Source organism: Mesoplodon densirostris, chromosome 16 (genome assembly GCF_025265405.1).
Source record: "Mesoplodon densirostris isolate mMesDen1 chromosome 16, mMesDen1 primary haplotype, whole genome shotgun sequence".
NCBI classification, from domain to species: Eukaryota; Metazoa; Chordata; class Mammalia; order Artiodactyla; family Ziphiidae; genus Mesoplodon; species Mesoplodon densirostris.
The window spans coordinates 67,007,101-67,022,146 of NC_082676.1; the positions used below are offsets into that span (position 1 = coordinate 67,007,101).

Consider the following 15,046-nt stretch of genomic DNA (forward strand, 5'->3'; position numbering starts at 1 on the left):
AGGGAAAGTGCAAAGAGAGCAATGGAGCCATCTGGTTGAGGCTCAGAAGAACATTAGCAGCCTAGGGGTAGGTGAGCACATCACACAAGCTCCTCAGCTGAAATCACGGGGTTGCAAGTATTTGCAGTTCTCTATACCCTGATAACCTATCAGTCAGCTCCCAGGCAATCAAGTCATGGGGGAGGTGAGAACTCTCACAGACTGACAGCGTTCTTCCCCGCTTTTAAACTCTGCTTTGCTTTTGCTCAGTAAGACAGGCTGTAGGGAGCAATCACCTCTATAGATGAGTAACCGTCAGCTGAGCTTTGGGTTACTGAGCCAGTCGTCAAACAGACGCCGTCCTAGAAAGAGGACATGCATATCTGAGCCTGGCGAGAGGCAGCTCATGGACATACTGTTTTAGTATTAGTATATTTTAAATTACTTCCAGGCAACCCGTGCAGCGATGGCTAGCTTGCCTCCTATGCAGCCAACGCGGGTGGGAAGGTTCCTAATGGGAGTTAAATCCTGTCTTTGGGGGAAAGAGGGACTGAACTGAGAGCCACGGAAACCCAGGCTGCGGCAGTCGGTCCTGCCAACCCGCTGCGCTGCCCGGCTCCCGCGGAGCTCCTCCACCCACAGCGCGGCGCGGACACGCGCGGACTCCAACGCTGGGCGGTGGGCGAGAGCACGGGCGGGCTCTTGGGACTGGGGGTCTCCCGGGGCCCCGCGCCGACGCGGAGAGACACGGCCCGGGAGGGAAGAGGTGGACCCGCGCGAGGCCGCGGAGCGCACGCGCGAGAAGGAAGAGGACGCGCTACTCACCCGCCGCCGCGCCCTCCCGAGGTTGCCAGAGATGCTGCCCGCGCCGCCACCAGGCTGCTCGGCCCCGCCCCGGCGTCACTTCCGCTCGGGCGGGGCGGAAGCGCGCTCAGGCCCTGCCCCGCGGCCGGCTCGGTTGCTGAGCAACGGTAGTGCCAGCCCTGCGGATTGCCTTGGGGTTGCTGCCGGTCTGCTCCGGTTCCGCGGTTGTTAGCGCGTTCGAGCATCTTTAGTTGGTTTTGCTTGCGTTGGCCCGACGTTTCCTCTTCCGGAAGTGCCTGTTCTGGTCATTGGTCCAGGTTTCTGCTGAAAGGCTTGTCTTTTCGTGTTGTTTCGTGGCGCCATGTATTGGATATTAAGTTTTTGTCGGTGGCGTGTTGTAAATATTTCGGTTTGCGTCTCGTCTTTTCACTTTAATATAAAAAAAGTGCCAATATTTTATGGGTAGTACTTTCTGTGTTTTGTTTAAGGAATCCTTTCCTACCCCCTTACTCTCCCACGTATTTTCCTAATGGTTTTTTAAAGTTTTGATTTTAACATTTAAGTCCTTAATTCAGCTTGGAGTAGCTTTAATATGGGGTAAGAAGGTAACTTCATTTTTTTTTTTCCATTTGGATAACCAGGAGTCCTAATGCCGTTTATTGAGTTAGTCCCTCTTTCCCCCAACGACCTGGCATATTTTTAAGAAAACTCTGTATATGCATGAGTTTCTGTTGGGTTTTTAAAATTCGGCTCTATTATTATTTTTTTAATAAATTTATTTATTTTTGTCTGCATTGCTGTACGCGGGCTTTCTCTAGTTGTGTTGAGTGGGGGCTACTCTTCGTTGTGGTGCGCAGGCTTCTCATTGCGGTGGCTTTTCTTGTTGCGGAGCACGGGCTCTAGGCACGCGAGCTTCAGTAGTTGTGGCTCGCAGGCTCTAGAACGCAGGCTCAGTAGTTGTGGCGCACGGGCTTAGTTGCTCCGCGGCATGTGGGATCTTCCCGGACCAGGGCTCGAACCCGTGTGTCCCCTGCATTGGCAGGCGATTCTTAACCACTGCGCCACCAGGCAAGTCCTCAGCTTTATTATTGATAACTTTGTCCTAATGCTCACACAAGGTGTTCTGCATCAAATCAGGTTTCTTGTTAATTACCCCACAGTAATAGTAAGTATGAAACATCCCTCACACCTCCCACAGGCCTCCCCCGACCCAACCCATTGAGAACTGATGGAAATTTTTCCTTTGTGAGTGGACTGACACAGCATCCCTAGGTGAGGGATTCAGAGAAATGACTTCCATCTGTTCATAAAGGGAAAGAAACATCTGTCCTCCTCATCTCCTGAAAGGATCCCCTCTGGACTCAAGTATTTTGATATTTAGATGAATCTCTCCAGGCCCAAGCAGCCCCAGGGTACCTGGGCACCTAAGCCAGGCTGAAACTACTTGACCCTCTCAGAAAGATAAGGCAAGTTATTATGCTTTTGAATCACAGCAATTAACTAGACAAATTACTACAGACTTCATTCTCCTAAGTATCTGAAGAGTCTCAGGGAACTAGGGCTTTTTACTGGAGCACTGGGAGATGGAGGGAAGTCTTAAATGCCCACAGCTTCTTCCTGGGATCATTACATAGTCTCTTCTGGTGTGCAGGTGCCACACAATCTCAATTACAATACCCTTATAGTAACTTGTGATACCTGGTTGGACAGGTCCCTCCACCTTATTTTTCTTCTGGAAAGCTTCAGCCATTCATTCTTCGGTCAAAATCACAATCAGGCCAAGTTCCACAAAAGAACCCTGTAGGGCTTTTCAGTAGAATGGTCCCCAATCTGTAAATCACACTGGAGAACTGACGTGATTTATCTTCTTACCTAGAACGCGGGCTCAGGATTTCCCTGAGCCCACACACCGCAACGAAGCACAACGAGGAGTAAACCCTGCTCACCACAGCTAGAGAAAGCCTTTGCGCAGCAGCAAAGACCCAGTGCAGCCGTAAATAAATAAATAAAAAAGAACACGGGCTCAGACTCTCTCTGCACTTAATTTAGGCCTTCTGTGATGTCTTACAGTAAGATTTTTATTTCTTTTTATTAGATGGCATTTTGCGGTTTTCAATGCTATTGATAATATTTTCTTGGGCATTCCCTGGTGGTCCAGTGGTTAGGACTCTGTGCTTCCATTGCAGGGGGCATGGGTTCGATCCCTTGTTGGGGAACTAAGATCCCACAAGCCGTGAGGTGCAGTCGAAAAAAAAAGTGTCTTTAAAAAATATTACATTTTCCATTGTTGGCATATTGAAATAGTGCAAAGATTTCCATATTTTTTTTAACCAGCAACCATTCTAAGAATATTTTTAATACTTTGTTGGTGGATTCTTTTGAACTTTCTCAGAATATAATCATATAATCTGAATAAAGACAATTTTGTTTCTTCCCCCTCAATCCTTATGTCTTTATTTTTCTTGCCATTCTGAGCTGATAAATAGAAGCAGTAGTGTGCATCTTTGTCCTGTTCCTGATTTTAAAGAGAATATTTACAATAGTTGACCATTTGCTGTAGGATTTTTTTTTGTAGATACTCTTTAACAGGTTAGAAATGTTTCCTTCTATTCCTAATTCCCTAAGAGTTTTTTTTATTATTGTGAAATAAAATTCATATTTTAGAGCAAGACAAGAAAAATTTAATCATAAAAAATTCTTCTCTGCCCTTTGCCTCCCCTCTCCCCACCACTGTGCATTGTATATCTGCATTATGTGTCGACCAAACCTCCCCATCTGCAGAAATATCTGCTCAACCATAAACAGCAGCGTTCTCCCAGCACCCACAAGAGGACTCCTTAAAAGATAACATTCTTTCTTGATCTTGTACGGGACTACCTGACCTACCACGATGACACTTAGATCTGGATCATGTAAACTGTCAATAATGTGTCATTTGATGTACAGCCCTCTGTCTCAAAAAACTTATAGCACTGTTCCTTGACTTCTAATGGGCAGAACAGTTCTCAGAGCTTTCTGAGTTGCTCTTCCTGGGTTATAGTCCTCAAATTTGGCTCGAATAAAAATTTTCATTTCTTTCTCAGGTCGATTGATTAATTTTTCATCTACATCATCAATGTGCATTGAATTTTATTAAGTTTTTTCTGCATCTCTTGTGATGATTATGCAGTTTTTCTCCTTTAATCTTTTTTTTTCTCCTTTAGTCGTTTAATGTGGTAAATGCTATTAACTTTCTAAAGATAACTGATCCTTGTATGCCTAGATTAAACCAAGTTGCTCATGGCCTATTATCCTTTTACATGTTGCTGGATTTCATTTGCTGATATTGTTTAGAATGTTTGGCTCTATGTTTATGAGTGAGGTTGGATTATACTGCACTTTATTTTACTATCCTTGTCTAGTTTTGCTATCAAGATTATATTGGCCTCATAGAATGAATTGGGGAATATTTAATCATTTTATATTTTTCAGAAAGGGTTGTGGATCGGAGTGGTCTGTTCCTTTAAAAAGTTGGGTAGAAAACCAGTCTTTCACCAATAAAACTAGGTGGGCCTGATGCATTCTTTGAGGAAAAATTTTAATATAAGATTTATTAATACCTTGATGCTGGTGCATAAAACCCCAACTTATTAGAGGAGGAGGGGACAGAGGGAAACTTCAGATACTGAGGTGACGCTCTGGGTAACGTCAACTGAAAAAAACAACAAACCACACACAACATGAGCGCTGTGAGTTCAGTTTTTTGTTTGTTTGTTTTTTGCAATACGCGGGCCTCTTACTGTTGTGACCTCGCTCTGGACGCGCAGGCTTAGCGGCCATCTAGCCGCTTCGCGGCATATGGGATCTTTCCGGATTGGGGCATGAACCCGTGTCTCCTGCATCGGCAGGTGGACTCTCAACCACTGCACCACCAGGGAAGCCCCCAAGAGTTCAGGTTTATTTGCGGCTTACTGAGGACTGTGGCAGAAGATACAGCCGGTCAGTGCGCTCTGAACTTTGGAACGGGGAGGGGCGGGGGGGGCGGGGTCAGTATATATTATGTATATGCTTTTGGTGAGGGGAGTAATGTGCAATCAAGCATACATCTTGGTACAGGTTGCTGCTAGTCATGAGGGGCAGATGTCTCTGTTAATTATTTTACTGCTTTTCTAGGTATGAAAAGATGCAAGAAATTGGGTTCATAAAGTTTTGTCATGAGATTACCTACCTATCTGAAGGCCTGTTCTGCCAGTTTTCCCAGAGCACAGAGGGCCTCATTCCTGATCTTGGCCCTGAACTTATTTCAGGGTGTGTTGAAGGTTAGCGACTGCAGTGGCTGGTCACCTAATCATTGTAGAGCCAGATGGAGAGCAACATTTATTTTATTATTTTTTTAAATTTTGGCTGTGCCAGGTCTTAGTTGCGACATGCAGGATCTTTTTTTTCTTTTTCTTTTTCTTTTTTTTTCAGTTGTGGCATGCGGGCTTCTTAGTCTTATCCACTGAGCCACCGGGGAAATCCCAGGCTTAAGACTTTTAAAGACTGATAGCATAAGTCTGGTTTTTGCCCCAAGATGGATGACACTTTAAATTTTTGACATTTCTGACTTGCTGTTCTTAAAATGAAGCACAATTACAGCCTTTTGACTCTTGAGAAAAATTAAAATTTAGAGAAAGCAAAATAGAATTTTCCCTAGTATACAAGTGTGTGTTTTTTTCCTTTGTACTTTCACATACATTGTAATATTTAGAGTTAGAGCTTAATTTTATTAAGTGTATCTTAGTGTTTTGTTTTTTCCATGGTCAGCAGTCTCCTCCTCTCTGGGGGCCTTCTTTCCCCTCTTCCTAGAGCTGCAGCAAGACCCCACTGTGAGACGGTTGGACCAACGCTGGCTGCCTCTGCCTACCTGCTCCTGTGGACTGTCGAGGTCTCTCCTAGGCATCACATGAACCTGCTGGCCATCATCATTCTCTTCCTGCAGTTCAGATGCTTTTTCAGCCATCACACAAACTGCTGCAAGGGGCCTGAGGAAGATTTTAAATTACTCTTTTAGTTTATTTAACAATTACATGACAGTTCTGACTTTATTGTTATTATTGTGTCCATTTTAATATTATATTTTTCCAGGAATTTTCCATTTAATACAAGGTTTCAAATATAGTGGCATAAAGTTCATAGTGTTCTCTTAGTTTTTAATTTCTTCTCTCTCTGTGGTTACACTCCCATTTTATTCTTTACTTTGTGCTATCTTTTTTTTTTTTCCATCAGTTTCACCAGAAGTTTGTCTATGTTGTTAGTCTCTTCAAGAAACCACCTTTTGGGCCTTCCTTAGTGGCACAGAGGTTGAGAATCTGCCTGCCAATGCAGGGGACATGGGTTCATGCCCCGGTCCGGGAAGATCTCACATACCGCGGAGCGGCTAGGCCCGGGAGGCTGGGCCCGTGAGCCATGGTTGCTGAGCCTGCGCTTCTGGAGCCTGTGCTCCGCAATGGGAGAGGCCACAACAGTGAGAGGCCCGCGTACCGCAAAAAAAACAAAAACAAAAAAACCCCCACCTTTTGGGATTTCCCTGGTGGCGTGGTGGTTGAGAATCCGCCCGCCAACGCAGGGGACACGGTTCGATCCCTGGTCCGGGAAGATCCCACATGCCGCGGAGCAACTAAGCCTGTGAGCCACAACTACTGAGCTGGCACGCCACAACTACTGAAGCCTGTGCGCCTAGAGCCCTAGAGCCCGTGCTCCGCAACAAGAGAAGCCACCACAATGAGAAGCCTGTGGACCGTAACAAAGAGTAGCCCCCACTCGCTTCAAGTAGAGAAAGCCTGCGCGCGGCAACGAAGACCCAATGCAGCCGAAAAAAAAACCTCAGAAAAACAAAACACCACCTTTTGGCCCAGTTGATCCTTTCTATTGTATGTTTATTTTCTTTTATGTTGATTTCTTTCTTCTTTTTGTAATCTCCTTTCTGCTTTATTCAGTCATGTTGTGTTTTTCCTTTTCTAACTCAAGTTGAATGCTTGTTAGGTCATGAAATTACTGCCTTTAAAAAATATTTTAAGCATTTAAGACTATACATTTACTTTTTATTTTTTGCGGGGGGTGGTGCCATACCACGCAGCTTGCAGGATCTTAGTACCTTGACCAGGGATTGAACCCTGGGCCCCTACAGTGAATGTACCTCCACTGGACTGCCAGGGAATTTCCTACATTTCCTTCTTTTTAAAAAAAAATACATTTATTTATTTTTGGCTGCATTGGGTCTTCATTGCTGCACGCAGCCTTTCTCTAGTTGCAGCTAGTGGGGGTTACTCTTCGTTGCGGTGCGCGGGCTTCTCATTGCGGTGGCTTCTCTTGTTGTGAAGCATGGACTCTAGGCACGCAGGCTTCAGTAGTTGTGGTGCATGGGCTCAGTAGTTGTGGCTCACAGGCTCTAGAGTGCAGGCTCAGTAGTTGTGGCGCACGGGCTTAGTTGCTCTGCAGCATGTGGCATTTTCCTGGACCAGGGCTCGAACCCGTGTCCCCTGTGTTGGCAGCAGATTCTTAACCACTGCGCCACCAGCGAAGCCCCCTACATTAAAAAAAAAATGGAAGTATAGTTGATTTACAATGTTGTGTTAGTCAAAACACTTTAAAAGGTGTATATTGAAATCTACTTTTGTGATGGTGTATTTGTTTTTCCTGCAGGTCTGTCATCTTTTGGTTTGCATATTTTGAGGCTATTTGATTAGGTGCATGCAAGATTAAAATTGTTGAAACTTACTGTGAACAAACCCCTTTTCAATACAATGACTTCTCCATCCTTAATATTTTTTCCCTTAAACCTTATACTGTAACTATATCAGCTTTGTTTATGTTGGTGTTAGCCTACATATTTTCCCACACTTTTACTTTCAACCTTTACATGTCTTTGTATTTCAAGTGTATTGCTTCTAAATAGCATAAAAATGGATTTTCATGAAATCCTATTTTTCTCTTTTAACTAATAAATTTAATCTCTTTATATTATTGTGATAATAACTTGTTTGAATTTGTTTCTACATACTATTTTTTAAATAAATTTTAATTTTGGAAGGATTTTAGATTTACAGAAAAATTGCAAAAATAGTACAAACATTCCCATATACCCTTCCCCAAGTTTCTCCTTGGGTTCATATCTTACATAACTATGAAACATTTGTCAAAACTAAGAAATTAACATTAGTACATTGTTATTAACTAAATCACAGACTTTTTTGTGTGTGTGCCATGCCGCATGGCATATAATATCTTAGTTCCTTGACCAGGGATCAAACCCGTGTCCCCTGCATTGGAAGTGTGGAGTCTTACCCACTGGACTACCAGGGCAGTCCCACCTTTTGACTTGCTTTGACTAATAGGTAATGGTAGAAGGAGAGTTCTTGGGGTCTCAGCCTAGGCCTTAAAAGGACTGACAGCTTCCACTCCTTCCCCTGGGGCAGCCAGCTGCCATACTATGTAGTAAGCTGGGCTAGACTTCAGAATGTTATGATGTCAGGTACAGAGACAGAAGCCACATGGAGAACCACAGAGGGGCCAGACCATCAGTGTGGCCTTCTTGGATCTTTGCTCAGCCCAGTTTCATACACAAGCAATTTTGTGAACCAAGCCAAATCACCTAGAGCAAAGAGCCCAGGGCCCAGCTGAGCCCTGCCTGAACTCCACAGAATAATGAGAAATAATAAATCATTTTTGTTTTACACCACTGAGTTTTGAAGCGGCTTGCTATACAGAAATAAATAATTGACCTGCTTTACCAGAAAATGGATTTCTTTATATGAGGCAAAGTTGTGCAGGATTCCATGTCAGTAAATCAGGCATCCTGCAGGCCTTTAGGTGTGAGGGCACTGCAGTCGGAACAAGCAAATGCACATCTGGATATGTGGACAGTTCCAATGGTATGAATCACGGTCCCCTACTGTCCGCTGTACACATGTGTCAGAGGCTCATTGTCAGTCCTGGAAGTGGCCAGGGCCAGAGCAGTCTTGGTGGATGGCAGACTGTGAACTCAGGGACCACCACCAAGTAGTAGTCACAGAACCTAACAGGAAGTCCATGCTTCATTTAACTTTCACAAGTCATGTGGCAGGCACCATTTTGACAGGTGTAAAAAAACAGTCTGAGAGTAGCTAAAGGATACGTTCCCAGTTTCACGGCTAGAAAGAAAACACGGGATTTATTTTCTTGTTTTGTTTTGTTTTGTTTGCGGTACGCGGGCCTCTCACTGTTGTGGCCTCTCCCGTGGCGGAGCACAGGCTCCGGACGCGCAGGCTCAGCGGCCATGACTCACGGGCCCAGCCGCACCGCGGCATGTGGGATCTTCCCGGGCCGGGGCACGAACCTGTGTCCCCTGCATCGGCAGGCGGAGGCGGACTCTCAACCACTGCGCCACGAGGGAAGCCCTATTTTCTTGTTTTGTATTGTCTACATTTATTTCACTTTATTGCGGCTTAGCCTCAGCGGAGCACGTATGTTTTGGGTTCCACACTAAAATCAGGGTTGGCACTTTGGCCCCGCACCGTGCACAGCTCGCTTGTTCATCAGAGACTCTGGCTCCGCCCCCAAACTACATTTCCCAGCAGGCCACGCGCCGGTGCCGACGCAATTCCTCCCGGCGTGCCCCGCGGCGGGAAGAAGCCGAGCGGGTTCGAGGCCGACGCGACCCTTCTTCGTTGCCGCCGCGACCCTTCTTCGTTGCCGCCGCGCTGCCGCCGCCGCCCCCGCCGCCGCCGCTGCCGCTGTCTGAGAGAAGCCATCGCGGCCGCTCCTGCCGCTCTCGCCGGCCACCATGTCCGCCCAGGCGCAGATGCGGGCCCTGCTGGACCAGCTCATGGGCACGGCCCGGGACGGTGAGTAGGGGCGGCCGGCCAGGCGGGGGCTGGGGCGGGAGCGAGGCGAGGCCGCCGGGCGGCCTGAGGCGGGGGGCTGCGACCGTCTGCGCCTGCGCGGGCGTCTTCCCCTCCCCCGCGCGCCGACCGGGGGCGCCGGGCCTTTGTTTGAGCTCTTCCCGCAGGCTGGGTCCCCGGCGGGCTCCTCCCTCGGAGCCCGCGTCGTCGGTGGGGCGCCAGCCCCCTCCCCGTTGACCTTCCTGCGATTTCTCCGCCCCCCCTCCACCCCCGCGGCCCCCGCCGCTCCTCGAACCGGGAGTCGGCGAAGGGCTGCAGCCAGCGTGGGCTCTGGGCGCTGGCAGCGGGCTGGCGGAGCTCCTCCGCGCAAGGGAGCCGGATGGCCTGGAAACCCCGGCCGTTCTTGTTCTGTACCGTTGCAAGGGGAGCCGTAAATTGAGCTTTTCTAACGTGGGTTCCTGCCGCGTGCTTTTCCAGCCCCCTTTTCCTCTAGCCACACAGGAGAGCCTCTGTTTAGCCAGCGCTTGGCAGTCGTTAGGTAGGTTGTACTGTAGGGAGGAGCGCAAGATCATGATGGTTGTCTCAGGAGAAAGCGGTTGCATCTTTGCAAAACTATATACCTGCTGTGGTTTGTGTTTTCTTTTCTACCGAAGTAATGAAGTTGTAAGTTCACACTGGCACATTCGCAGGGCTGTGCAGATTGTTTGCACTTTATTTCATAGGCGAATAAGTGCTTTTTAGCTTTCTTTGTATATTGAGTTGCTTTTGAATTGCTTCCCATATTTTTATTTCATACAAACTGAACAATTGTGGCCCCTCTATTTTATTTATAAAGGTTCAGTGTATCTTTGCCTGCCTACATCAATCTGCAAGGGAGTTGCAGAAAAGCCTCATGTTCATCGAGCCGTGAGTCACAACCAATTTCTAAGCTGTTATAACAAAAAAGTGTTTGCTTTTTTTCACAAGTAACTTTAAAAGTGTAGTTTAGAAAGAAAACATTTTCAATAAAAAGACACTACATTAATCCTGGATGCTTGCAAATCCTAAAATATATTCCTCCTTTAGTATTACACAGCTCTGTGTCATATACACAGATTAGCTTTAAAATTTGTCACATTCCACTTTGCCTTTACTTTTATGTATCATTCCCCTGACTTCCTTACTGCAGGTTGGGCAAGAAAACTTTTCCTTTAAAACTTTTCAACAGCGGGCATAAAATTCTGCAGCTGAGGTCTTGAAGAATGCAGATGGGTACAGTATGTGTTGGAACTCACAGTGTGTATTGACTAACCTAGTTCCTTTTTTGCCTTTTTTTTTTTCTTCTTGGTATTGTCTTGTTAAAAGTGACTCTCAGGTGCCAACTGTCTTTTTTAAGGGTGGGGGTTAAAGGGCGATAGGTAGACTAGGTTCAGATTATTTATCAGTCAGTAGTAGAGAAAGAAAGCTTTCTTCATATAATTTTGGGCAAAATACTGCCTATACGTTGGTCTATAGCAAAATGATTAGACTAATAAATAGCTTTTGTTGGAAACTACCAGCTTTAAGTCATACATGGTGATTCATCGCCCTCTGATTAGCATGGGTTTTGGTATCTCATTGCCCACGTGTATGTGTGGGGCTAATGGCCGTTTGGTGCTCAGCATTTTCCTTCTGACTCCTTGACTTCCTTGACACAATGACGGAGTCAGATCTCTAAGTGTGATTCTTCATGATATATTTAGCATCAAAAATCATCTGTATTTCGTTCCAGTTGTAAATACCTCTAGATCAGCTTTTCAGTGTATTTGGTAGTCTGCAAATCATCCAGGTGAATTGTACCAGATATGCTTTTGTGCTTAATGTGATAATATTGTCTTATTTAAAACCACACATGAATTTCAGGAGATGAAACCAGACAGAGGGTCAAGTTTACAGATGACCGTGTCTGCAAGAGTCACCTTCTGGACTGCTGCCCCCACGACATTCTGGCTGGGACGGTAGGTACATTTGGGGGGGATGTCATAGGACACTCAGACATGGATGCTGTGTGGGCACTGAAGGTTTTTCAGGTTGAATTCTGTTTACCAGGCAGAAATTACCTACTGCCCTTCGAGTGATAGGTTCTGTTAGTGTGGTGGAATTTTATATAATGACATATTTCACTTCTATCAAGTTCTCTTTATAAAGTTATCAGGTTTTTGTAGAGTCATTTGTACTGAGGTATTCACAGCTAAGTAGTGCAAATACTAGTCTCCATTGGCTTTAGCAAAAAGAGTACTTCAGGTCAGCCTGTAGCTCTAAGATTCTGGGTTGGTTTGTTTTCAAGTTAAACACACGTTAGACTTTTGATCTAACGAGGTATGTTTCTTTCCCAGATTTTTAGGTTTTTGAAAAATCAGGACTGACATCGATTTGCAATTTTGTGTTATGCCACCCTTTCAAGAAATCAATACATGATCCAATAAGTATAGACCTCTCTAATTCTAAGTGAAGTGTAAAATTCTAAGTGAAACTTTAAGTTCAATTCAGATAAATGAGTTCAAACAGATAAATGCTAGTTTTGCAGAACGTGTATTTATTCAAAATTAGGTAGGATTTAAGAAGACTAAAGAGTGTGGATTATCTACGGTGATTCAGCCACTTACAGAAAATTAGTCCTGTAAACACCATCACCATTTTAAGATTTCACAGCTCCCTCCTGGAATTGTCTACTCATTTTAAGGGTCACATGTGCATGTGCTGGGGAACGTTTTCTTCATAATTAATTGTCGCTTTTATTATTACCATTTTGGGGGAGCAGCGTCTGGCAAACTGCTCAGGTGTATTGAACCTTCTCAAGCTGGCTCTTCTGACAGCAAATAGGAAATGAAAGCCAAGCCTTGTGCCTTTGTTAGCTGGGGTTTTGCCTGCAGTTGACCTGGTATAGGAAAACAGCGTGCCTACTGTGTGCTCCGGATTGTTGTGGGTGCCATCACTGTAGACTACTGGCTTCCACTGGTCATAAGCAGTCAGCGGTAGGATACTCCTGTAGGAGGCATCATAACCTGGAACTGCTGGTAGGTCTTAGTAGAAGAAGTCAAAGGGAGTAGAGGGACATGCACCAGAGTGAAGCGGTTCAACCGTATTTTCCTTGATTGGATCCCTATGTAGCATTGTTTCAGAATGCTAATGAATGAGGGCATTTCCTACAGATGTTTATTGTGTTAGGTATAGGTTCATTTGCCAGATATTTCTTGGACACATACTCTGTGCCAGGCACTGGGGATGTGGTACCAATAAGACAAAATCTTTACTCTCATCTAATGGAGGAACAGGACAGACAGTAAATAATGAGTAGGTTCTGGACTGTTGGATAGGGTGATAAGGAGAGGCCTCTCAGGAACATGGGAGCAGAGACCTGAATGGTGAGAAAAAACACACGTGTGCGTTTGGGGGATTAACGCTCCAGGTGGATGCTGGAGCAGAGGGAAGCAGGGGTGCCTCAGGTGCCTCTGGGCTGGTGTGCTTCAGGGGGAGGGAGACAGAGGCTGTGGAACCAGAGCAGTGATGAGAGCCCAAGGGCTGCTCAGCATCACTCTGTCCCGCGTGGGTTACAGGGCAGCTCAAGACTGAGGAGGAGGGAGCCCAGGAGACCCATGTTCACGTGAGGGTGCCGTAAACAAGTGTGTGGGGTCGTGAGGTCAGTTGAGATGAGGGTTGGGAACTTGGATGGTGTTGTAAAGGTTGAGCCTTAACTGGTGTGGGCTACGTGGAGGTGGCAAGGGAGAGGTAGAGTTTGTGTTGTGTTAAATTGGAATGAATATAATTCTTTAGAACACAGCTGCAAGATGAAAATGGTTATAACCCTCAGCTTGCCAAGGGCTGCTCCACACCCAAATTTTTGCTCAAAACCGTCTCCTGTCAGTAGGGGTAAGACAACGGAGGAATGGAAGCAATCATTTTATTGAGGCTTGATGGGAAAATGTATTGATTAGTAAGAGCGGAGGGATAGCTGGAGGGAAGGGAGTGTAACTTGTCTCGGTGGAAGAACTTTGGTTTCCTGAAGGTTCTAGAAGGAGCCTTTATTTGCCCTTCCCTGTCTGCAGTGTGAGACCACTGGAGGGTAGAGAACACAGATGTTTGTTCAGTAAAAAAAAAAGGGGGGGGCGGTCCTGACATGCTGGATTTGACAGCCATTTGGAATATTTTGGAAGAAGTTTATGAGTGTGGTATTTCAGCTCTGCTTGGTGTTTGGCTGCCAGGGGAATTGGCCAGTACTTCCTTGCCTCCTTGGCAAAGCTGAAAAGCTACCTCCAGAGTAACCATGGAACCCCAGGCCTGTCTTCCACTTGCTTTAGCAGTGGCTGCTTGAGAGCTCCCACCTGAAGGAAGATAGTGGTGAATTTTGCTTTATGTGTGGTTCCCTAATGTCGAAATTTTCTTGACAGTTGAAGTTTTTAGAATGGAAATTGATTTGCAGTTAAAATTATAGTACTCAACGGTTTCGGTGCTTGCTTCATCTGGAGGTGGTTTTTCTTTGAGTAACAGAATTTTGTTAGCTTTTAAATAATTTCTGATAGCTATCTAATTTTTCAGCTGTTGCACTTAGTTTTGTTTGTGGAAGCTATCTATTTTTAAAGAATTATACTTGCTATTTAAAAGAGTGAAGGAAGTAAAAGTTGTCAGCTTTACAGCGATAGCACTTTTAGCTGCAACTTTGGCTTTTGGAACTTGTTTCCCTACCTCTGCATTCCCCACATAACCAACATGCATAAACTACACATGACTTCGGAGTAAGCATAATGAAGGAGAAAAGAGCTTTTGGCATGTAGCCTTCAGTAAAAATGAAGATAAACTCCACCCTAGGCAGTCCCCTCATGGCTCTGTCACTGGGATACTGAAGGAGATTTTGTTAAGAGCATGGCCACACTTTCTGAGATTTGGACCCAGGAGTCAGGCACTGTGAGCCTCTCTCATGTGCCTAAAAACTAAAATGTTGAGGGTTTTGTAACCCATGAAGATTTTTTAAATCTCGTTTTGAACACACTTGTAGTTTGAGCTTAAAGGAGTTCCTGAACTCCATCATTCTTTGTTTGCTAGTCGTACTTGCAACCAACAGCTTGGGTTCCCGAGGTGTCTCCTCACTGGGCTGTTGGGTTTTGTTAACTTGCATTCTCTGACTTATTAGCCTGACGCTCAGCATCCAAACGTCCCTGTTGCTGTTTAGATGATCAGAGGCAGGGGTGGGAGTGGGGGTGTCCCTGTACAGGGTCCTCTACTTAGGATTTAGATAAGAAATACGCACTGCTAATTGTACTGTACATGCTCATAACATGTAATAGCACATCAGGCGAATCTTACTGGTAACACAAATAATTTGTTTTGTTAAAAGAGCCTTTTGTTTTTCAAATGGGGCAAGTGAATGGTCCAGTCTGTGTTCCCAGTTACGTGTCCAGAGCCATTTA

General features: G+C 45.4%; 2 protein-coding genes across 6 annotated transcripts in view; one reads left to right on the top strand and one right to left on the bottom strand.

Moving 5' to 3' along the window:
- FAM234A (family with sequence similarity 234 member A) overlaps positions 1-891 on the bottom strand; it is a 32,145-nt gene extending 31,254 nt beyond the window's left edge. For 2 of the 3 annotated variants that reach the window (XM_060078367.1, XM_060078370.1), the window contains exon 1: positions 805-891. The gene's annotated coding sequence lies outside the window, so the exon portion shown is untranslated. The remainder of the gene's footprint in view (positions 1-804) is intronic. The other variant, XM_060078369.1, reaches the window with a different exon arrangement.
- Positions 892-9,403: 8,512 nt separating this feature from the next.
- LUC7L (LUC7 like) overlaps positions 9,404-15,046 on the top strand; it is a 30,352-nt gene continuing 24,709 nt past the window's right edge. Inside the window, exons 1-3 of one of the 3 annotated variants that reach the window (XM_060078221.1) lie at positions 9,404-9,626; positions 10,459-10,529; positions 11,505-11,599. Coding sequence is in view for 1 of the 3 variants with exons in the window: in XM_060078220.1 (XP_059934203.1) it covers positions 9,566-9,626; positions 11,505-11,599 (156 nt within the window). In the remaining 2 variants the exon portion in view is untranslated. Of the gene's footprint in view, positions 9,627-10,092; positions 10,162-10,458; positions 10,530-11,504; positions 11,600-15,046 lie in introns of those variants that run through there. The other 2 variants (XM_060078222.1, XM_060078220.1) reach the window with 2 other exon arrangements.